The 24,006-nt window shown below is 38.6% G+C and overlaps 3 protein-coding genes and 1 pseudogene across 8 annotated transcripts; 1 reads left to right on the forward strand and 3 right to left on the reverse strand.

Annotated features, from left to right (window-relative positions):
- The first annotated feature begins 150 nt into the window (after positions 1 to 150).
- Positions 151 to 21,486, forward strand: msh5 (mutS homolog 5). 5 transcript variants are annotated; one of them, XM_088327178.1, is made up of 26 exons: positions 152 to 467; positions 548 to 671; positions 2,268 to 2,348; positions 2,570 to 2,623; positions 3,494 to 3,615; positions 3,725 to 3,834; positions 3,914 to 3,949; positions 4,608 to 4,690; positions 4,780 to 4,825; positions 5,615 to 5,753; positions 5,836 to 5,898; positions 5,975 to 6,103; positions 6,174 to 6,246; positions 6,348 to 6,457; positions 6,572 to 6,652; positions 7,236 to 7,323; positions 7,399 to 7,466; positions 7,751 to 7,869; positions 7,945 to 8,071; positions 8,441 to 8,590; positions 8,771 to 8,845; positions 9,983 to 10,129; positions 10,292 to 10,503; positions 10,569 to 10,712; positions 12,843 to 13,043; positions 15,160 to 15,800. In XM_088327178.1, the coding sequence occupies exons 1-24, from the start codon at positions 399 to 401 to the stop codon at positions 10,684 to 10,686; spliced, it is 2,424 nt and encodes an 807-aa protein (XP_088183304.1). In that variant the 5' UTR covers positions 152 to 398; the 3' UTR covers positions 10,687 to 10,712; positions 12,843 to 13,043; positions 15,160 to 15,800. The 5 variants fall into 5 exon arrangements, with proteins under 5 accessions (XP_088183305.1, XP_088183304.1, XP_088183302.1 ...); XM_088327179.1 differs by lacking the exon at positions 10,569 to 10,712 and having other exon boundaries at positions 151 to 467; XM_088327176.1 differs by lacking the exon at positions 15,160 to 15,800 and adding an exon at positions 20,380 to 21,486 and having other exon boundaries at positions 153 to 467; positions 10,569 to 13,043.
- On the reverse strand, positions 2,927 to 3,086 carry LOC148372564 (U2 spliceosomal RNA; annotated as a pseudogene).
- Positions 11,311 to 14,859, reverse strand: LOC148372565 (sperm acrosome membrane-associated protein 4-like). Its single transcript, XM_088327183.1, has 3 exons — positions 14,721 to 14,859; positions 12,865 to 13,029; positions 11,311 to 11,756 (listed from the first exon to the last, which is right to left on the reverse strand). The coding sequence occupies exons 1-3, from the start codon at positions 14,773 to 14,775 to the stop codon at positions 11,533 to 11,535; spliced, it is 444 nt and encodes a 147-aa protein (XP_088183309.1). The 5' UTR covers positions 14,776 to 14,859; the 3' UTR covers positions 11,311 to 11,532.
- LOC148372566 (uncharacterized) lies at positions 20,059 to 23,977 on the reverse strand. Of its 2 annotated transcripts, none has more exons than XM_088327180.1 (2): positions 23,750 to 23,977; positions 20,059 to 20,957 (listed from the first exon to the last, which is right to left on the reverse strand). In XM_088327180.1, exon 2 carries the CDS (start codon positions 20,941 to 20,943, stop codon positions 20,206 to 20,208), a length of 738 nt encoding a protein of 245 aa, XP_088183306.1. In that variant the 5' UTR covers positions 20,944 to 20,957; positions 23,750 to 23,977; the 3' UTR covers positions 20,059 to 20,205. The 2 variants fall into 2 exon arrangements, with proteins under 2 accessions (XP_088183306.1, XP_088183307.1); XM_088327181.1 differs by having other exon boundaries at positions 23,746 to 23,977.
- Positions 23,978 to 24,006: the final 29 nt, after the last annotated feature.

The following is a 24,006-nucleotide window of genomic DNA, read 5'->3' on the forward strand; positions in this document are numbered from 1 at the left end:
TCGTTTTTTTTGGGGGGGCGGGGGTTATTTTTTTATTCTCTAAAAATGGAACAAGAACCTTCTGTTATTTTGATTTATCATGTTTTTTACCTGGATGATTTATGCGCCTAGTGGTGACTGACATTGTTGCCATGACAATAGAGATTATAGTCGTAAAGCAGTTCGTATCTGTCACAATCACATATTAGCTGTTAGCTTACGTAACACTTGTATGTTTAGCTTTTCCCAGGAATGTGACGTACTTAATTAAAACAAAAAAATACAATTTAACCATTTAAGTCGTTTGGTATTTTCCAAAATTATTTTCTGAGTAGGCATTTTTGCGGTTGGAATTTCTTTACTAATTACTTTCCGGCTTTATTATCTTGACTGTTAGCCAAAACTTTCTTCCTGTTTCAATGGAAGAGTTAAGAGCGGCAATAGGACCCGTCTTTCCTTCAACAGAGGAAGAGGAGGATTCATCGGAGGTTTTTCTCTAAATTCATAACGCTCAATAACTTTTAAATTAAAATAAAGTAGTTCTTAACTTTACATGTATTCTCCCTAGATTTTAATGAGCGTCCTGGTACAACAAGGCCAAGTTGGCCTCTGTTTCTATGACAGAAAGGATTCAACCATCCATTACATGGTGGATACGCCAGATAACCACGAGCTACACCTGTTGGCCAGAGGTACACACGATCCATATTTTAAAGATCAAATCTCTTTCCAATTTATAAATAAATTAATTTAAATATTCTCTTAGATATATTTTATTGTAGGCTGTTCCAAACTTCTTGCATAAACAATGTACACCAGGGTTCCAAAGAAAATTCCATCACAATTTTATTTTAATAACAATAAAGACAACCTTGAATCTTAAGTCAAATTGTGAGACTAAAATTACTTAAATTAAATTTGAGGCAAATACCTGCAATATTTAAAGAGCAGAAAATCCAACCCATTCACCATTTAAATAAGTTACTTTTTTTGTATGAATAATCAGACTGGCCTGCAAGGGGGCATATACTTACCGTAATTTGATTGTTGTTGTTATGTTTTTCTGTATTATTCGTATTCCATTAGCCTTAAAGTGGAAGTCAACCCAAAATATTTCCGAAAAAAATGTTGTATTGACCTTGTTGTAATATTAAAATGTGTCCGTGCGTATTAAGTTGTGATTGAACGAGTTCTTCATTCATATCATTTCATTATTTTAGTCATTTATATCTCCTTACTTATTTAGCTAATGTATTTCATAATTATTTATAAATTTGAGTGTAATCATGTACTTCTTGATATAATCACGATATGTCTTGATATATCCATCCATTCAGTTGTTATTTAGTCTCTACATTGTTTCAAGTGACGATTTTCGTTTATAGTTATGAGACCTCTTTAAGTTCTAGCAGCACTTTCCAGACTCTGTGTAGACAGGCTTGTGTAAAGTAGAAAGTTTTGATTTTGTCGTTGCCCGCCTTCCTCGTGTAAGTGATCGTCAGCCATTTTGATAGCACATTTATAAACCATACAACCTTGTTCTGTACCTCAAATTGCCCAAAATGTTCAGTTTCTGTTTAATAAAAATCTCAGCGGAACTGCTCCGATCCGGCGCTTGGTTAACCTGTCACAACCAGATGTTAAATGAAGATGTGGAGGAAGAAATTTAATTCCCCTAACTTCTAAAAGTCTAAAGAATAATGTTGTCCAGTATGGGGTAACAAGCAATATCCACCCATTTTATTCATTTCAGAAAGTAGGTAATCTGTAATTGGTTCTTATACTTGCCATATCGCGACAACATTTTCGCATAATAGCTGCTTCCAGGGGAGACTAAAAAGAGGTGTCTTTAGCTTGTTAATTCATATTTTACAAACCCAATATTAGACTAGCTGTGGCCCACTTAACATAATTTTGTTACAAAATCATTTGGGTTGACTTTCTCACATTTTTTCATAACTGACATTACTGTTTAAAAGGATTTTCAGCATTAGGTCAAACACACCAAAAATGACACTAATGCAAGAAATTAAAACAGATAAATGTCAAGTCAAGTCAAGTCAAGTCAAGTCATTTTTATTTGTATAGCCCTAAATCACGAAGAGTCTCAAAGGGCTTCACAGATTGTCACATTTATTCAACTGCTTCTACTAGTACTTGTAAATGGTAATGTAATTTTGTATGAAATGCCATGCATTGAATAAGGTAAAACTGAAAAAGTGGGTGGTTGAAACGATTGACTTGTGTCCAAATAATCCATATTTTCTCATTTCAATTCAACGATTTAGTCCTTCAGGAGATTTGTCCTCAAGTGATTATCACCAGTGCAAAGCAGGAGCGCTGCATGACCCGCTTCTTGATTCAACTTGGTAAGCCCATAAAGGAAGAAAGTTTTCAGATAAAGAATGTGCCAGCCAGCTTGTCGTGTTCTTGGCACTAGTACCAAACGAACAGTAACTGGGTCAAGGGACGATATGGAGCACACTAAAGCTTGGCATTGGAGGCCCGCAAGAGTGATAAAGGATAAGAGATGCTTTTGCACAACAACTTCTAAAACCTGACATGTTGATTCTCATTACATTTTTTCTAGGTTCTAACCCGAACTACAAACCAGAGGTGGTTATTTATCCGTATCTGAACTTTGGTGAGATGCACTTCTATTCTTTTTGTTTACGACAACTCGGGAATTATTAAAAAATGTTTTTGTAAACTTTTGCATTTTGCAATGATTGTTTCAAAGCGCCATGGATAACATGCACGAAAAATGTTTCCAATCATTTTCAGGAGGGGGGATTTTTTAAGGGTTATTGTTCTGTCTTCTTTATTCATTATCCATTATCCGTTATCGGTCAGTTCATAATACACTGCAAAGCCTAGGAGCCGGGACTCTTACTCTCAGCCAAAAGGCCAAGCTAAGGTCCTAGCCTTAAAGCCTTGCTGCGATCATTGCGAATGCACCGTTCCCGGAGGTACTGCAATACCGGGCCGATGCGTGGAGTGGACAGAGCAAGCTCTTATTCCATCTCCGGATTGCAAAAATCAATGATCATGACTGCGAACAAGCCTTATATCTGATGGCATCATTTAAGATAAAATTCAATAAAAATGCCAATCATTTTCAGGAACAACTTAGATCCCTGGGCATGCATTAGCCAAAAAATAGAAAAGTGTTGTTAACCAATGCATTTAACATAGCCACAACATACGGTACTAACTTGTGGATTTAGAATTGTCCCCATGGGCATGTTGGTTAGAGGATATCTAACCTGTAACACGCAGGGTTTCTTTAATTTCCAGGAATAATGTTATATGAACAATGCTGTATATCACTTGCATAAATTGTGCCTGCTAATGGACAAAAATGAATATTTCACACACATTATACATCATTGATGGCCATGAATAACAAATTTCTATGTGTGTTATATTGCGTCAGAAATTGATCTTTTCTTTGTTTTGTTCTTTGTACATTTGCATCAAATGTGCAATTGGCATTTGAATTTTAATGTGACAGGTCTGGAACTCAGTAAGACGAGGCTGCTTGCAGCTCATCTGCCTTTCCTCCCACCCTCTATCTCAGAAAAAGACAAGTTGGCCTATCTTTCCTCCTGTATTTCCTTTGACTCGCCCCTCATGGTGAGCCAGTTGCTAATGTGCCATGCTGGTATGTTAAGTGCCAGTTTCATAGCACTCATGTATTTTTTTCACGTTTTCTTGTGTGTACGTATTGGTTTGATGGACATAGCTGCGGTCAATTGGCGCTCTCTTTAAATGCCTGGACATGAGGAGAGTGGGAGTTGAGCTTGAAGACCACAGTGTTGCTGTTCCTATCCTACGCTTCAGTGCCTACACACTGTAAACCATACTTAAATTGGCACACACCAAAGCACACATTTTCTTTGATGACAATTGTTATTTATGTTCCCCAATACAGCAAAGGTGTGGTGTACATTGATAAGGAATCATTCAGGTAAGTGGCCTTACTTGTCCTACATTTGGCCAACAGATAGCCGGAAACTAGCTGAAAGTGGTTTGTATTTGTTTAAGTGGAAGCCAACCCAAATATTTATCTTATTAATTATATATTGTAATGCCCACTACTTGTCTAATTGGCAATTTGATGAATACTGTGTTTGTAGACGAACTTATCAAGAAAATTCACCTTTTTTATCTTTCACTGGAGGCAGCTAATTTGACAAAGGTGTTGATGACGTTGATGTTGCCAAGGTCCAGCTAACAATAAATTCTGGTTCACATGCATTCCCACGCTGAGCAATAATTGGACAAAAGCTGAACAATTAGCTACATAATGTTATCTTCACGCAAGGCCACCTCTCAAAATGGCCATTCCGAGAAAGGGATAAAAAGGTGGACATTGTTTTGTTAGGTTTTTCTTTTACCCAAAATACTCCGTTTAGACCACAAAAAACATTGCCAAGGACACCTGTGTTAATTTCTGTTAAAGTTATGAAAAAGCAATGACTATTTCAATCATATTTCTGTAATTTTTATTTGTGTTTCCACCGTAAAACCATTTGATGTGTTTATTGAATCAATATTCTATCATTGTTTGACACAATCAGTCTGATATGTCACATATCTATACTTGAACGTTATTTTTGTCTCAGTGTTCTGCAGATCTTCAAATCTGAGATCCACCCATCAGTGTATAAGCTTAATTCGGGTGAAAAAGAAGGATTCAGTCTTTATGGTACATTATCAACAAAATCAGGATATTTTCTGGCCAAGGTTATCAGAATGTCACTGCATATCCAAATATTGCACATTCCTACTTTGTAGGAATACTGAATTGCTGCACTAGCAAGTTTGGATCCAGACTCCTACGGTGAGAATCTCCAATGATACATGGATAAAAAAATTAGAAACCACTGAAGACTATATTCAGTTATTTCAAATCATCAGGTCTATATATGTTTTAAGAAAAACTCTGAAAACATGTATTCTTGTGACTTGTCTGAATTTGTCAAGGTAGTGTACAACACTCATCTATGGTATAGAATAGAATAGAATACAATGGGACCTCGCTACTTCGTGGTTCGACGTTCGCGGCTTCAGAGCTTCGCAGTCTGTAATGGTTAATTATTATTTTTATTTTTTATCTTTTTTTTTTTTTGCGCCGCTACTTCGCAGATTTTCACTTATCGCGGGTGGTTTTGGTCCCCATTAACCGCGACAACCGAGGTCTTACTGTATACCTTTATTGTCATTGTTACAAAATGGGTTGAGCATATGGTGACAACGAAATTGGACAAGGCACTCCAGTATCACATTTAACAGTGAGGATAAAAGAAAACAAAAAAGATAAAGGAACAAAGAAGATAAGGTTATAATTTACACATTATTAACACAAGAAATGTGGACATGTAGAATGTTACATACAGTACATAAAGTACAGTACAGTTACATAAAGTATCTATCTATCTATCTACAGTTTTGGGATCGTATTAGTGCAATATGCGTTAGTGCAAAGTTGTAACATCTAAAACTCCATGCACTAATGCCATTGTGAATTTCCTCATTTTAAACGGAATATACATGAATGTGGAAGTAATTTGTAACTCAATTATCTACATGTAACTATTTTTCAAGTACCATTAAGTCCTCTTTCACCCAGTCAGTGGTTCCTGCGTCCAACAGTGGACCTCACCGTGTTGCAGCGGAGACAGGAAGTGATCCGCTTTTTCACATCACCAAGGAATTCTGACTCCCTCAACACATTGCGCACGTCACTACGTAACATTAGAAACATTCCGGTACTCATGACTAACACTACCATTTTATTGCTACATCTGTTATCGTTTTTTTGATGGTGCATCATAAAATGGTGGGTTGTAGACTCTTCTGCACAGGATGTCTCTCTCACACACCAAAGTGACGGACTGGCAGAGTTTGTACAAGGTACAATCACCTTGCATGGCTCACTGATAATGAAGGTTTGTATTGTACTGAGCGGATCTGGTTGTGATGTTTTCAGACTGTGTACAGTGCTGTTCATGTCAGGGACACAGTACGTCATCTTCCTCAGTCCATTCAGCTCTTCCGGGATATCAGCGAAGGCATATCTGGTGACCTCCACCACATCGCCTCTCTCATCAGCCGTGTGGTGCCCAAAGTGATTTTTCTTTGTTAAAGTTGTACAAATCAGCCTAATGCTTTTTTTTACTGTCATGCAGGTGGACTTTGAGGCGAGCGTAGATGAGAATCGCTTCACCATCAAACCAAATGTAGATCCGGCAATCGATGAAAGTGAGTATAACCTCATGTAGTAGCTCACCTAAAAACTTGTTTTCCCCCAACCTTTGGCGTTAAGCATCATGAATCAACCGTATCCTGCTATATTACATCAGAGAAAAGGAAGATGGCTGGCTTGTCTGATTTCCTGACGGATGTTGCTAGAAGAGAGCTAGAATTCCTCGATGCCAGGATTCCGTCCTGCTGTGTCATCTACATTCCTCTGGTCAAATTTGTTTTAAAACGCTAATTTCTATTATCTTCGCTTATATGATGCATATGCAGTGCACAAGGCAAAATACACAGACATGTGGTGACTCATTGAGGCCTGTCACTCTAGATCGGGTTTCTTGTCTCTTTCCCACGGCTGCCGAGCATGGTGGAGAAAGAAGACTTTGAGTTAGAAGGACTTGAGTTTATGGTGAGTTTAACATTACCTAAGCTATTTTTCAAATAGACTCAAGCTCACATACAACATTAATGAGAACAAATAATTTAAAATTGAATATTTTTTGGAGGAATGTAAGAATGTCTGGATGTCCTGAACTCTTTGATTCGCTGCCATTGTGATACAGTAATGCCACAGAGATTTTTTTGATTGCCAGAATTCACTGTATTTTCATAACTGGCATTATTTACCTACAGTGCAAATGTTTTGACAGCAGAGGAGTAAAGTAGGGTGAAACTGTATGTTGCCCAATTGTTTCAATACACTATACTAAGTAATCTTTTCCACAAAGTCTTAATGTAGACTCATCACTTATTATCTCCGTGTCTAATGGGTAAATTGGAAAACTTCCAAGGACGTTTCTTTTGCAATTTATTGGTTGGGAGAATCTAGAGTGACACAAAGAAGCAAATAATTTCTGTGAGTTAAGACATCAATTAATGAATGACAGATGTTTAGGCTCCAGCTGAAAACAGCTGACTTACGATGTTTATTTCAAAAGTACGTTCACTCAATTATGTAGTGCTTGTGTTCCCATGCATGTGGTGTGTGCTAGTTTCTGTCAGAGAATTGCCTGCACTACCGAAGCCAGAGGACCAAGGAGCTCGACTGCCTTTTGGGAGATTTGCACTGTGACATTAGAGGTTGTTTACGTGCTCCAAAAAAATCTAAAACTCTGATGAGATGCTTGTTGTTCAGTAAACCACCTCTTTTATCAGACATGGAGACAACTATAATGAATCAACTTCAGAATGCCATCCTGGAGAGAAGTGATGCCCTGTATAAGGTTGAATTAAACAGCAATATTGACAACCTGTTTTTACCCATCTTATGGGTGACCAAGTCACTTGCTGTAAACTGGAATTTACATCACAATTGCTCACACTTAAGGTAACAACCAATCACAGGTGAGCTGTAATTGTTATCTGAACCTGAGCTATTGTCAGGTAATTTTCAGTTTACAAGAAGTGGAAACAAGTCCGCCATTGAGGCTGAATAAAATAATGTTAATGCATTCAACTGCCTAAGTACAAAAACTATTTCTCATCCGAGATTTTTCACATTGTAAAGGTTCTGGACCTTGCTGCAGAGCTGGATTGTCTGATGGCATTAAGCAAAGCCTCCCAGGAATATGGCTATACCGCTCCAAAGCTGGTCAGGCGCAAAACCATTTCTATCAATCAGGGCAGGTTGGGACTTTTCATACATAATAAAAGCTTTGCATAATAGGGTTGTGAGGGGATTGCTGGTATTTTACTCCCTAGACACCCACTTTTGGAAGTATGTTCTCCTATGTTTGTTGCCAACTCGTTTGAGAGCTTTGAGTCACAGGGTCGAATCAAGATTATTACTGGGCCCAACTCATCTGGAAAGAGCATCTACCTCAAGCAGGTATATATTTATGCATGTAACATTTTTGGTACATAAACAGACAATGTAATACAACAACACATAAAAAAAAAAAGAAATCAACTTCTGTTGATATATGTTTGCGATTAGAAGGGATACAGTATGCAATGTTATCAGAGCAGAGGTTTTCTTGTTGATCTAGCTGCCTTACATTTATGAGTCACCACTTCGTCACAACAGAGATTCCGAAAAAGAATTTCTGTTGATAACCCAGTTTCTGGAATCATTTAAAACCTATCAGGATTTTATCTGTACATTTACAAACACGATGAAAGGTCTTCTTCTGAACTACAGATTTGTATGTTTAGACTACTGTTTTTCTGTACGTAATTTGTTGATATGTGTTACTAGGTTGGTCTAATTGTGTTCATGGCTCTCATTGGCTCCGATGTGCCAGCCAAAAGTGCGGAAATAAGCCTTGTGGATGCAATATTTACCTCCATGCCTGGAAGGGAGTCGGTGTCTGTGGGCCTCAGCACCTTTATGATTGACCTTAACCAGGTTGGTATGCAGACACTGACTCTTCTATACTGCTATGATGTGTGTATGAAAAATAATTCTGGTACATCTGTCATCTAGCTGTTCTGCGCCCACTCTCCATCTGTCAAAATATTTTTACAGCTCACTAACACACCCACACAACGGAGCAACAGATTAATCGTTTTATTTTTCATTTTCCAGATGTCCCAAACGCTCAACAACAGCACAGGAAACTCATTAGTCCTCATCGATGAATTTGGAAAAGGGACAAACACCGTAAGGAAAAAGAAATCTGTTAGGCTACATGAACGGGGGCATATCTTCATGAGGACGTCTAACATGCATTAATCAATATAGAGCTTTGGCTTGAAATGTGTTTCACAGAAATTGCAACATTACATACTGATTGCACACTAGTGAGGTGCAATGCAAGAGTTGAATCAAATTTATGATGTAGAACACGTTTCTAATTAGCAAGATTAATATGTTTGTCATAGAATACAATCACGCATTAACATTTATACATACATCCATTCACTAAATTCTTATCCTTATAGGTCACTACTCACTACACATTCCCAAATAGGAATATTCTGTTATACTTCTCCAATAAAGTGTTGCGTGAATTCTCCACTCGATTACATAAATAAAAATCTGTATTAGATTTGTTCTTTTTGGTAGAAAGAAAAATAAAGAAAAAAAGCTACATCCAAGCTTCTGTTTTGCTTGTGAGAAGCCATAATTCAAAATATTTTAAAAGTAACGTTATTCAAGAAAAAGTCTCTATTGCAATAAATTAGTTTTTCGACAATACATTAAAATGGGGGTTGGGGGTTATCAAAAATAATGTTTCGATTTTTTTTAATACGGTGCAGTATAAAAAATGAAATATTTATGGTCTCAATATTTTATTTTTTGCTTGAGACATTGGAACATTCTCTGATAAAGTTTACTGGAATATATTCGCTCATGATGAAGATGAGCTGTTTTTTTTGTTTTTTGTTTGTAAATCTGCAATAAAGCATGAAGGAGATCATTTTGTATAAAAGAATGTACTCGACCTACACAAATTGGAGTTTGACGCTTTATTACCGTCAAGTGCTAAAGCTGGAGCTTTACCCTACATCAGGGGTAACATTTATTCCTTAATATTTGCAGATCTAAATGACCACATTATTTAATTTGACTTTTTGATTATATTACATTCATGCATTGTAATGTAGATAAATGGATGCATAATGGTGGTTGCAGATTAGTGAAGATAAAACGTTACAATGGTGTAAACTGAGAAGCGCTTTTCTCAGTTCAAATCACATGTTTCTGCCGTTATCTATCCATCCATTTTCATTCAAGCACTTTAGGCTTCTTGTAATGGTTTTAACCAGAAATTTGATTTCACTAAACTCTTCATAGGTGGATGGCTTGTCGTTGCTGGCTGCCACAATCTCTCACTGGCTGAAGAAAGCTCCAGCAGATGTTCCTCACATCCTCCTGGCTACTAACTTTCATAGTTTGCTGCAGCTGGGTATCTTACCCACATCCAACCTGCTCTCCCTTCTGGTATAGCCATATGTGCTCACTGAAATATATTAAATCTGCAGCCTGGAGCATTTCAGTGTTTTATGCTACCCAGATAAATCAAAGCTTTGTGGAATAAAAGAAGCACCCACAAGTCTAATGGTTGCTTTCACCTTGAGTGTGTGGAGGTGTGTTGTGTTTCAGACACTTGAGACAGCAGTTGATGGGGATGAGCTGGTATTTCTCTACCAATTGAAGCAAGGCATCTGCCAGTCCAGTTATGCTGCCAATGTGGCGAGGCTGGCTGGCCTCCCTGACAACCTTGTAGAGAGAGGAGTGGAGGTGTCGGAGCTGTACAGGACAGGAAAAGCCATAAAAAGTGTCGACATTGTGTCATCAGATGAGCAGGCAAATAGGTTTGTCCAAGTATTTGTACAACATAATGGGTTCCGTATTACACATCAGGGTATCCACTTGACAGATATAGGACCATGGTAAGGAAATTTATGAGCCTGGACCTCGATGACGATAATCTGGATCTGCAACGCTTCCTAAAAGAGGAGGTTCTGCTCTCAGCTGGGGAGCCCCAGAACACCTGAGTTTTCTTGTGACATCCCCAGATAAGGTTCCGAATATTGATAGTGCAGTAGACAAGAGTTCAATATTTTCTGTAATTTTGTAGTTACTGTTTATTTGGTGTTTGTTAAACAGAGTTTATATTTGTGCTAAACACATGTTTTCAATTGCATTACCTTGAGTCATTAAAATTGGGTCGTTTGCGGTTTGCCCAAAAAGTTGAATATTATTATATCACAATACCCAATTGAGTTGAGTCTGTGCCTATCTGCTTTTATCTTACTCTAAGCAACGATGTTTTGGGACGTGCAACACATTATGTAGAAGAAAAGGGGTGAAGAGGGGTGGGATTGGTCATTGCAGTTTTTTGTTAGTGTAGCATGAAAATGGCAAAAGTAAGAACAGGCCTGTTTCAAATACAGTCCATACACCATCCCAAACCCAAAATAAGATGAAAAAACAAAGAGTTTATTTGAGCACGTCTAAGATATGCAGGTACTTGACGAATGAACTCACTGAGGCTGCAATCCTTTCTTTAAGCCACTAGATGTCGGCAGAGAAAAAACGATTTTTCATATTCTTCGGTCAGTCAAATGTACATAAAGTTTAGGAGGGTTAGGTAATGTTATAATAAAAGCTCACAAAACTTGAAGCCCCGAAAAATGTCTTTTATTGTCACTCAACCTTTTTTCGGATTTTAGAAAGGCCCTGATAAAGTCGTCATTGACTAAAGTAAGACAAAAGAATCATTGAAAATTGTTCATTTCTTTACAACAAACAATGTAAAAATCATGCCATTAATGATTTGTCATCCTCACTGAAATGACGCAGTCCGTTTTTTCACCTTCTATTGGTAGCACGTTGGCTTCTCAGTGTGTTGGGACCTTCGCAATGTGCCAGGACATCAAAAATGCTACAAATATGCACCAATGTGTGTCTGCTTTAGGTTTCAATGCAGCATTGCAGAAGGGAGTATCACAGCAGTGTTTTGTCATGACGAAGACGGTGTTGTTGGCAAAGAGATCCATAGTGCTCTCCACATTACACTCCTCTGTTTTCACACAGCCGAGCATCTTTACATCCAGGACGTCCACTGAGGGAGAAAAAGCTTTGAGACATGCTTTTGTTTGATATTACAATTTAATAGAAAACCATTCAATTATTTATGTGATTTTCTTGCTGTTCTGCTCAGAGGTAATTTTTGGCCCTTATCGTTGTATAACCAATTGCAAAGATTTGGAATGTTTAAAGTTCAACTAAATGGTATTTGATTGAAAGGATCCTCACATTTTGAGCTACATAATATATATGAAATGATCAATAAAATTATCTATTTGAACACTTAATCATCTTCAATAGTTTACAGTATTTAATATGGACATGAATCAACTTAATACACCATCTCACTCTTTCTATTTTTGTCCACACCCTTTCAGTGTCTCCATTCAAGAGGGTTAAAAAATTGTTGTCTTGAAAAATACGTTTTCCTCTCACATTTTCCACTTCTGTGGATTCGAATCATTTCCTTACATGATCACATCACCCCAACTGAATCTGCCCATTAGCAGGTCAAGTATAAAAAAATGGTAAGTATGCTCCTGGTCCAAATTACAATGTGTTTGATAGTGCACTAATTTCTTTGACTAGTAAGTTAATATTTTCAAATAATAAAATTAAGTGTATCTACAAAAAAATGTATTAATAATAGCTCTGCTTGGAGAAGTGCATGTTACCAGTGAGACAAATCTCTCCTATAATTGATTATCTCTATCTGCGTGTTACTAGTACTAGGAGTGAAATTTCCTAGAGCTTTACTAGCAGTTCACGGTTCACAGACCCATTTACCGCTAGGATCGTAGGAGCACCACTTCCTGTGGTGTGTCTTGGGCAAGTACAGCCTGACTGCACCCATCCCTTACCAGGCTGTTTTTTAGGGTAGTGGTTTGCTTCCCTACATGTAAACCAAAATATAAACACATATGCAGTTTTACCCTCTAGAAATATGTGCTCTACTATGTGAAAGTTGTCTTGCTGCTGTACAAGTTTGGGGAAAAAAAGGTTATTAAAAAACATTACCGATACTAAATTGTTTTACTAGTGAAGACCAATATCGCACAAGTATATGAACATAAAAAGGCGTCAAGAATATTGAACTCATGTTTAATTTGTCTTTCTACAGAAGACCTATACATGTTACGCACCTGCCATCCCGCGGCCCGTGAAGCATTGTTCCCCTCGGCTGCAATTGGTTTCTGTGGTGTAGCATGCGTCCCAGAAGCCCAGGTCGCATCGGAAACACTGCAGCGGATCCTCCTCGTCCTCAAACCGTGCCTCCCACATTATCTGCTCCTGCTGCTCTTTGTCACCTGAGCACACAAAGGTATTGTTGTCTGATGATTCACTTTCACATGTCGCCCACTGCTACATGTACACGATTACTCTTATGTTCTAATATATATAATTTATATGCTGATAAAAACTGTCAAGTTCACTCTTCAACAACAACATTTTTGGGATGGAATAAAAATCATAGCCACATTTTAATTTTTGACAATGATGTGTATTTTTCATCTAAATCTATTTATAAACAAGATTAAAAATTACAAGGCCTTGAGTCATTCTGTTGTTGGACATGAAACCAAAATGATGAGCTTCTTTTCTTTCTTGAGTATTTAAGAGATATTTTTTGTCTATTCTCCGTGCAGCAATCTGGAATTTGTTGAGGTGATTTGTGTTGTTCAGAGATAGCTTCGGGAGTTAGAGCAACAGCCTGTTTTAATGACCAGACAATTCCTGGACTAAACACAAAACGGCTGGCATCAACCCCCTTCCAAAAATGCACAAGATAATTGATCTGCTGTCAGGAATTGACTTCAAAAGTCCCAAGCTGCATTCATCATGGTTGGTTTTTGGCACTGTTTGTGCATATGATAGACGAAGCTGCAAGATAGAAATAATTTGGGGTTTTCCCAGGATTTCAAAGTATTTCCTCCATATATAGCTTTCTCACTCAAGTGTGAAGAGCACAAGGCATTTATTTTGGAGGAATGTTTATCTGTACAAATGCAAAACCTAATTCCAGTGAAGTTTGGACATTATGTAAACCACTCATAAAACTAAAACACATTAATCTTAGAATAATTTTAGTAAGTATTCCACAAAGTACAGTACATTCTAACGACCTAATTGGCACCTTCATAAACATAGTTTTTTTTTTCTTTTGTTTTTATTGAAATACTTGATGTGTTTGGTACCTACCCCTTTGAGACAAGTATATGTCAGATTGTGTACGTCATGTGTCCAACATGAAGAAAGCAGTTGGTTCGGATATAGTAAAATAAATATGGATGTCATCACCCCCTATCTCAACATTTTTCGCATCATAACCAAAGCTCGTGAAAACCAGGCTGCAAAGTTGTTTTTTAAATCTAATCGTCTCGCAACTCTGCTTTAAATTTGCGTTTTATAAATATCATCAAAGTGGGCACATTTTAATATCGTATTGTCTGTTATTCTGTTTGTGAGATTACGTTTTACCGTAAAGCCTAAGTAAAAGCCTATTGTGGCTGCTTGAGCTTTGGAGATGAGTTGGCGTGAACTCTTCATCCGTCCTCATCCTGTTAGTTGGAGAAAACTAACCTACCGCTCAGCAGAAGCCACATACTTAACGACAAACAGCTAATTTTCAACATACGCAAAATATGTTCTTAACAAAAACACAGAATGCACCTAAAATATTATAGAAGTTGTTAAAAGTTGGACAGAATAATTAACAGTTAGGTACGGTTGAAATCGCATACGATAAATCATTCCTAATTCTGTTTTAGACCTCCACCAATAAAGTTAAATTCAATTCGGAATACGTAATATGGTATATGTCGCTGTAGTATGAATAAACAAGATGATTAAACACAAATGTCAATTTACTCAAATAAATGTATCTAACAGGATGCTTGCGACTTAAGTATGATAACAAGGGGATATACATGGCAGGTGTCACTACAATTAAAGCAAAGTGACTTGGGCATATAAATACCCCGTTTCCAAATGTTCCTACCTTGAGCAAGTTTGAGGATCATGACCGCCAAAACACACAAAATGAGTCCTTTCATTGTCAGCGCTCAGGGGGATACCTTTCCTGTGGTTTACCATGCAAGTACAATGGAGTAGACCAGAGGTTTCTTAATTGGATTATTTAGTGATGCTGCTTCTTTCCAATCAGCACTAATCAGATGCTTTGTACCGTACTTGAAAAACAACAACCTGTCCAACAAGTAAGTGTTTGAATTTTGTGTGTAATTTCCCCTTTGGTTTATTAAGCAATTTCAACATGCGCGACATTGTAAAAATGGCACATTTAAGCGCTCAGTGGAGGATGGTTAAGGTTTTCCCTTATCATACCAAATTGTTCTGTGGCATGCGAAGTCAAATGAACATTTTTAGGCTGGTTGCTTCTCCCTGTCAAAAAATTTTCTCGGCTTGTGTGTCTTTTTCAGAGCAGCAAAACTGCTTGCGTCCTGAGTCAGCGCTCACTTAAGAGGCTTACATCCCACTGCCCGTCTGCGCCGATACACGGTTACACACACACACAAAATGACGCACACACACATACCGAGGTGGAGGGACATGAATCACTTATTATAACAATACAGTGTAAAAACTGCATATCTGACATTATATAACTGGTGGGTACATGCAGATACACCCTCTGCACCAAAAAAAAAAATCAAAAACAAAATCTTGCACACGCACATCAGAAACTTGTTTTTAATAGTATTTTTCTTTTTTTTTACATAAAATAATTGTCTTGCCTACCAGATGGTGTATTTTTGTGTGTATTATCCAACCACTAAATGTCTGTGTATTGTGTAGTGCAGGGGCCTCAAACGTGGTGCCCCCTAAGGGCAGCTGAGGTGCCTGCTTTTTTTCCTGGAAAGGGGATTACTACTTTTGAGGCCCTTTTCTTAAGGTTTCTTATTTTGCTAGTGCTGATGTTTTGAGGTTTTCCTTGCCCGCATGTTGGTTTAAGATCAGGGGATGGTGTCATTTTAACCTGTGCAGTCCTTAGAGACATCTTGTGATTAAGGGCTGTCTAAATAAATGTGACTTGACTTGAATTTTTTTTTTTAATTAGTAGAAGGCGTTAAATAATACACACTGTCCTTTTAAGTATTTTTTCAAGAAAGTTTTTTTCTTATATTAGGGATGTTTTTTGTTCCTTATTCTAATAGAGAAACAAGATAAAATACCTTAAAATAAATCTATTACTAAGACTATTATTTCTGTTTCAGTTTCTTCCTATTGTGATTATGGGTTCCACATTTAAAGTGTTAAATAAATTGACATCAAAATTCATTTGGCAAAAAAAACAAACCAAGAATTAAACACAAAACACTTTTATCTTCCAAAGAAAAGAGGACTTGGATCTACCCAATTTTAAAATGTATTATTGGGCAGCTCAAATTAGAGCTTTTATTCTGTGGATTACTAAAGACAAAGATACAATATGGGTGTACATGGAGCAGCGGTCTTGTCTGAATGCACCTGTGGAATCCTTACCATTCATATCAGTAGCGATGAGGAAGAAGTTAACACTCCAGAAGGAATGGATTAAAGCATGTTCAACAATACAAAAAAAAATCAAAAATATCATGAGCCATGAGTAGGGCTGTGAAAATAGCGAATAACTCAGATTTTAAACTTGGGGTTATGGATGTTGGATTTGAAAAAAGGTCACAAAAAGGATTCATGTTGATTACCCAAGTGTTTGGAAAACATGTACCGGTATATGAAATCTTTTGAACAACTTCAACAAGGATTTGACCTGTCTAAAAATGATTTTTATAAATATTTAGAACTAAGAGTCCAGAGACATGATGAATGGGGGATAATATGTAAGGAGCCAACTAAAGTTGAGAATTGTTAATATCATACTCAAAGGGACAATCAATTAAAAGGGGGTTATCTCAAAATTGTATATAGCTAAGCAAATGCCTCTCAGTAATCATATGATGGAGGTCAAGGAAAAATGGAAAATGATAGCTAATGTAGTGATAAAACATAACGATTGGGAGAAAACTTTGAAAAAGGGACACCAAATAACAAGGGAAGGAGTTTGAATGGAAAGCAAAAATGTGTTACATCTACACACCCTCTATCCAATTTATGTTGGTGGACCTGTGGGAGGATGGGGGATTTCACACATATTATCTGTGATTGCCCGGAGAAGTATTCAGACAGAAATAAAATTAATTATTGGTTGGAAGAAGTGGTTGGACCCAGTGACCTATGTATTAGACATTTTGCCAGAACAGTTATTGACTGGTCAATATAACTATGTAGGGTTATCCTTCCGGTAGCAAAGAAACAACAACTTCTTGACATAAAAAAACGACAAGACAAATTTAAAAAAAGTACAGGTTCACTAGACTCTGCGTCATTTTTAAATATTTCAATATTTGATTGGTTTGGCCCTTGGCTTGTAGCTTATTTTTTTATTTGCTTCTCCCTCCGATTGACTTTGACACCCCTGCCCTGAATTGATGAATCACGTTTCACCACAAAGGGTCTGGGGACAAACATTTGCTAACAGTTGCTTGTCCTACAAACATATTAGGCGTTTGTCTGATAGGGTTACTGAGAATAAATAATGGGTGTGCGGCATTCTTCTGAGCAACTTGTGCGAAGGGGTCTGGCATCTTGTTGCAAGATGCAATCGCATGTTCGCCAACTTCGCGCTTCGCAGAATCACAGCATCTCAGCATCTCACCATATCCTGCCCACTCAAAAGCCTCCGCTGTGTACAAGAGGCATGGAGCGATGCAAATGACTTGTACACTCTGGCGGTGAACAAAATATTCACTGTGCCTAAAGCGACTAACAAACCCCATCATTTGTGTTCCAAGCAAGGGAAGCATAAAGCTGCTCAATTGCTTTATTTTTAAATAAAGCATAGTATCAAAGTGATGAAAAGCTCAAGATGGTAAGAGAGCCAAGCTTTCATGGCTTTTGCTGTGTCAGGAAAAACTCAATAACCTTGATGGAAAATTTTTCCCCCTTTTAAATGCCATCCTCTTTTTCGCTCCGAGCTGTAATTGAAACTCTTTAACACCTCACCAGACCACACTGAGGAGGAAAAAAAGAGAATGTTAAGCAACGGACATTGTGAATTTATACAAGATCGCGACTGGTATTTATAGCACTGCTGTAGGTGTTGAGTGAGAGGAGTGTGGCTTTATCGTGCCATCTTGTTTAAACCAAGAAACCATTTCCTCAGATAAAGACTGGATTAAAGTATGTGTAAGATAAGATACAGACCCATTTGGCACCTAATCTTCCTGATCCTCTTAAACAGTTCCCTGTCTGACCAAAGCCAAAGCCTGTGGCACAAGAAGGTGTGCTTCCTCTGGTCCTTTAATGGTCTGAGAGGAACAACATTTTGTGTGTCTTCTTTTTAACTGACAAATGTGTCATTGTTGGTCTATCAAAACTACTGTTAAATGGAAACAGCAAACCCAGGAGATTTTGTTTTTAATATTTTAGGAAGTGTAACAAAACCCTTTAAAACTACTGTAAAGACCGTGTCTGTGAAGGTGAGGCATTCCTGTAGTATCAAAACTAACACAAGCGCATGGTGTAAGTAAACAAGTAACCTCACTTCTCTCTCTCTCACACCTTGAAAGATTTTCTCCAATGTATTCTACCAGCTAATCTAGTTTTCTGCTTGCCTCTATTTTGCTGTGTTGGATTTGCTCATCCGTATGATAAATCATGGGATCACTGGCTTCTGTGTAAAAGTCCAAGTGCGTAAACACTTTTTGAAGTGGAACTCAGATTCTGCAATTTTTGAAGCATGTGTGTAAGAGCTTTTTAGGCTGCCTTCAATTAAAAACCTACGTCAGGAATTTTTACCAGGTCTGTGAAAAGTGGATTATATTATTTAGAAGTGAGTATCTACGCTAAGAAAATTGTGCACTCTATTTTCATATATGTATTGCTGGTATTAACCTTTGAGCATGGACAGTGCTGTTGAAATAAAAAGCTCAAGGCTCACTGAATCCATCCATCCATTTTTTGCACCGCTTATCCTCAGTAGGGTCGCGGGGGTGCTGGAGCCCATCCTAGCTATCTTCGGGGAGTGGACAGGGGACACCCTGAAATGGTTGCCAGCCAGTCTCAGGGCACACAGGGACAGACAACTCACTCGCTCATTCATTCCTAGGGACAATTTGAATCGGCCAATTAACCTGACATACATGTTTTTTGGGGAATGTGAGAGGAAATCGGAGTGCCCGGAGGAAACCCAAACAAGCACGGGGATAACATGCAAACTCCACACAGGAAGGTTCGATCTCATGACCTCAGAACAGTGCCGCACACGCGCTAACCACTGTGCTGCCGTGCTGCCCATAGGCTCAGTAAATGTATATGTATATATAATTTCTTACTGGCATAGCCGCAAACTTAAATATACTTTAAATTAGTGATAAATCAATCAGAATCATTAAATCAGGGGTCTTAAATTCCTGGCCCGTGGCCATTTGCAGCCCCCAACATGAGAGTTTGAGGCCTTCATCTTAAACTGAAATTCAAATATAAATTTAGCTCATAGTGACTGATTTTCATATTAGTTCTTTGTTTTTTTTATTTTTAGATATTATGTAGATTTTTTTAAAAGAATGTCTTTTTTTTATCAGAGCTGTTTTTGTGGATAACCTGATTTGGCCTAACCTCACGCAGACTCAAGCCCCAGCGGCCACCAATTGAATTGAGTTTGAGACCCCTGCAGTGGATCATTATAGAGTGCAATTTGGGAAAAATAGTGGATCAAGAAAGATTGATTTTAAAGAACAATAAATAAATCAATAATTAACATTAACGATGACACGTGTCTTTAAATTCATGTCAATTCCCTTGAGATATGATTGTCATGTTGACATTTCTTCTATAAAGCTTTACATCAACAACTCATTATTTTATCTTTGTTTAACCAAATGGATCAGTAAAACAATTGGGATCCACTGATTCACTCGTCTTTGGCATCGTATCGGTGTTGAGTAAGACTAAATCTTCTTTCCCGAGTCTCAGTCTTCTTCCGGAGGTACACGAAAATGATGCTTCTCACACTTGCTCCGTAATTTTCCCTTCTTTACTCCCTTTTGATAATATTATTTGATGTTGGTGGTCACTGGAACAGTGCACCTATATGAATGAATCAAAATAATTATTGATCAAAGAAGCATCCAAAGCTATTTTGGGAATGGGTCTCTTATAAGCCTCCAGCTTCAACCCAATTCGTTCATTTTGTGATGTGATGTTTGTTGCAACATGAGTGAAAAGAAAAATCCACAAAAATACAAAAGTAACATCCTTACTTTTAACACTAGGCAACATGCTTCACAAATCACACATTTTTTTTGTTTATTTTTATCCTCACCAATGCGGGATCTGTCCAACTTCTCAGCATTCTGTAATGTACTAAGAGCAAAGATTACAAACACTTACAAGACAAACATCTGGTTTTGGAATATACAGTCCTTGGATCAGGAATTAGAAACTGCTCGGCAGGTTCGTGGGTGAAAGTTAATCTCACTAGAGTTGTCAGGAAGGTCAGATAGTCGGGAGGTGGACGAGTGAGGACTTGGGTCTTGGTGGTGAAGAACTTGAGCCAGAAGTGTTGACATCCCCTCCTCCTCTGCCTTGTCTTCTGCATCCAGATGACACATCGGTGATCTGTTTGTGTCTTCTACAACGTACTGACAGGTCAACGAAAGAGTACTAGTGTAGAGATTCCAATCTTGATTGGAGAGAGGGAGAGTAAAACACGCCTGCTCGCTGTCCCACTGATCCTGACTACTGAAGCTGGCTTGCTCTTGTGAAAACTCCCAGCCGAGATCCTCCTTCAGATCTTCCATGTCATCGCACATCTCCAGCCGGTGGCGCTCCCGATCCCGGTTCTCATAGAGCAGCGTGGCCGCACAAATGAAGATAAACAAGCCGATGCCCATCACCACCGGCCCGGCCAGTTTCATCCTGTCCACGTGGGTGGAACCGCGGCCTCCCGAGTGCCTCGGCGCTGCCGACACATAGCCGACCACAGCCACACACATCCCCGCCAGCACCACTACCACGCCTACCATCAGCCACACCCCCGGTGCAGAACGCAGGTGCAGCCGGGTTCGGGCCGAGTCGCCTTTTCTGAGACGGCACGTTCGGAAACAGTCCGCCAGGGACGACTGGGAAGAGAAGCGGCTGCTGACAGGACTGCTTGCGGCTGTCATCCTTTTAGTCCAAACTGCAAGACAAAGTATGCAGCTTTAAGAAGGTTTTTCGGGGCATTTGGGGTTTTGGTGAGGACACAACAGGAAATAGCTGGTTTAATGGGACATGTGGTGACTTAATGAGACGCCTGTCTTCTGTGGCGCAACAGCGGGATCCTGTACTTCATACTGGAACATTTAAACTATCACGGATGACTTTTTTTGGACAGAGGAAGTACCTCAGAAGTTCCTGCCGATAGCAAGTCCCTCATGAATTTTACAATCTTTTATATGATACATTCAGAGAGGTTTACTGGAAATAATTTTGTTGGGAATTCAAATATATAAAAAAATTCAGTAAAATAGTGTGAGATGTCACAGCAATTTTAAGTAAATTCATGAATGACATTTATGTCGCAACTTTATCACATAAGGAAAAGTTTTCCCCGATTTTTATACTTTTTTTTTTTAATCATTTCAAATTGTGTACGCCTTATCACAACTTTTGTACGGGATTTTTTTTAATATATACTGCTACGTATAATAAGCAACACTAAATTTATTGCAAGACAGAAAACTACGCAGAAAATGTGCTGAAAGAACTGTTTGTGTTGTTTATCTGGTAAATAAAAGGAACTTTCATCCATTCATCCATCCATTATCTGCACCGCCTATCCTCAGTAGGGTCACGGGGGTGCTGGAGCCCATCCCAGCTCTCTTCAGGCAGTGGGCAGGGGACACCCTGAACTGGTTGCCAACCAATCGCAGGGCACACAGAGACGGACTATTTCCTCGCTCATTCACACCTAGGGACAATTTGAACCGGCAAATTAACCTAAAATGCATGGTTTTGGAATGAGGGAGGAAACCGGAGTGCCCGGAGGAAACCCACACAGGCACGGGGAGAACATGCAAACTTCACACAGGAGGTTCGATCTCATGACCTCAGAACTGTGCCGCATACGCACTTACCACTGTGCCGTCGTGCTGCCCTAAAAGGAACTCGTTTACACAAATTATCTTCATTTTTATTCTACATGGGCTGTCTTGCGATGTGATTAAATAGGTGCCACGCTGTGTTTGTAAGGTTTATTATTAATAAGAAGAATTACAATCGTTAATAAGGAGAGCAATTGGCTGAGTTTGACAGGTATGCAATTACGACCTTACGGTAATGTTTCTCCCCTCCTTCGCCGATCACTCATATTTTTACCAATAAGGTCGACCCTATGAGGACAGAACTGTGTTTGTTATTTAATTATATTTGTTTAATCATTCAAGATCAAATTTTTTAGGAAAAAAGGAATGGCATCCTTGGGTTCATTTCACAGTAGATTTATTAAAAGATTTGGCTGAACTGTATTTCAGCTTTAACCATTTATTGGAAAATCAAGTTAAAGGTTGTTCGCTGCTGACGAAATATTGTGGGGCATAGGCTAGTTTGTCAATATGAGTGTCTTATTGTTATTATTATTTTTTTCCATTTTTATCCTTTTAAACATTTTCATTTTTTTAATTTGTGTTAGTTTGCACTAAAAGGTAAAGCCCTCTTATTTTCATTTTACTATTCTTGTCATGATTACTGATGTGATTCACCTGTGCCCGCCAACCGCCGCGGCTTTTGATTGGCTCCCTGTCACTATATGAACCCAGTCCTGTTGATCCCCTGTTGTCAGTCCGTCTGTGAACCTCAGTGTGTACTAGGCAAGCCTTTTTCGTCCCTGATTCCCGCCTGTCCTGTTTCTGCTCCCATTTGTCTCCGGCTACGACCTGTTTTGATCCCGATTACGTCTACTCTCCCGTCCTGGATTACGACTCTTTTCCGATCCCGACCACGTTTTTTTCTCTCCTGTCCCGGCTATCGACCTGTTTTCCGCCATCGCCCGCTACAGAAGATCCACTTCCAGATTCGGATCACAATCCGATTGCGAGAGCGACTTGCTTCCCGCGTCTAGCGAGCACCGGATCGTTTGCGCAGCCCTTCCTTTTTCTTTCAATAAAACTTGTAGTAAACGTTACGCAATTGGGTCCTGATTCTGTTCTGGTCGTGACATTTCATTTTTTTTCATTTGTGTTTATTTGCACTAAAAGGAAAAGCCCTCTTATTTTCATCTCATTATTCTATAATGACAAGAAAGGCAATTCAATTATTCATTGGTTGTTACTTGATCCCTGACTAATTGAGATTTATTTATTTTTTGCAGATAGTAAGACTCAAGATACAGTATGTTGCATCTTTATGGATAAATCAAGGGTAACATAAAGATTTACAGGACTGCCTGCAGTGAATTAACGGGTGGCACAGCTGACATCTGAATCACTAAAGGTTCCCACTGAACTGTGGGATCGATCAATAATACTACTTTGTTGTTAATAACTGGAATTAAGTATTTTTTTCTATTTCCTGTTTACGTGTTCTTGTTCAATCACTTACATTTTTCTGCAGAATCAGACTCTGGTGATCACTGTAGGCGAAAAAGTTCTCCCTATTTTTGGTGACAATTCAAATTGCTCATCCAAATTTACAAAAAGTATATCCGGTTCCCTGTTGGTCTTAAATATATAGCATCATTTCTCCCCTTCTCTTTGCACATGATTCAACCCCTCTCGAAAGAAGTCACTTTACCGCAGTCATTCCAAAGCCATTGTTTAGCCCCAAGCAGCAGAACATTTAATGTAAAGAGAGGGGTGTGCTGGAAGGGCACAAAGTGTGAGCGTGATGTAGCCATCAAAGTGCTCTTAGCAGAGTTACGTGCACTGTTGCTTGCTGCACTGCAGTCATTCACTCAAAAATAAAAAATTAAAAAGGAAGAAATTTCTTACTTGCCTTGTTTTGCTCCTCGGTGTGAATCCTGGTTCACACTCAACAAGCATCAGTTGCCTCCTGCGCTTCTCCAAACTGGCGTCCTCTTTTTGGCTTTTCATGCTCAAATAGTCTTTCTCTTTCTCCTTGCTGTGCTCCAGACCCTTAGTCAACTGAACCTATGTTTTTTCTCATTCTATAAAATAACTGTTGTTACCAATGTGGTGTAAGGCTGCTCTGCGTCCCCTCACTCTGCGCTTCTGAGTGTGCGAGTGTGTGTG

This window comes from Urocampus carinirostris, chromosome 2, assembly GCF_059441175.1.
Source record: "Urocampus carinirostris isolate Australia breed hairy pipefish chromosome 2, RoL_Ucar_1.0, whole genome shotgun sequence".
Classification (NCBI taxonomy): Eukaryota; Metazoa; Chordata; class Actinopteri; order Syngnathiformes; family Syngnathidae; genus Urocampus; species Urocampus carinirostris.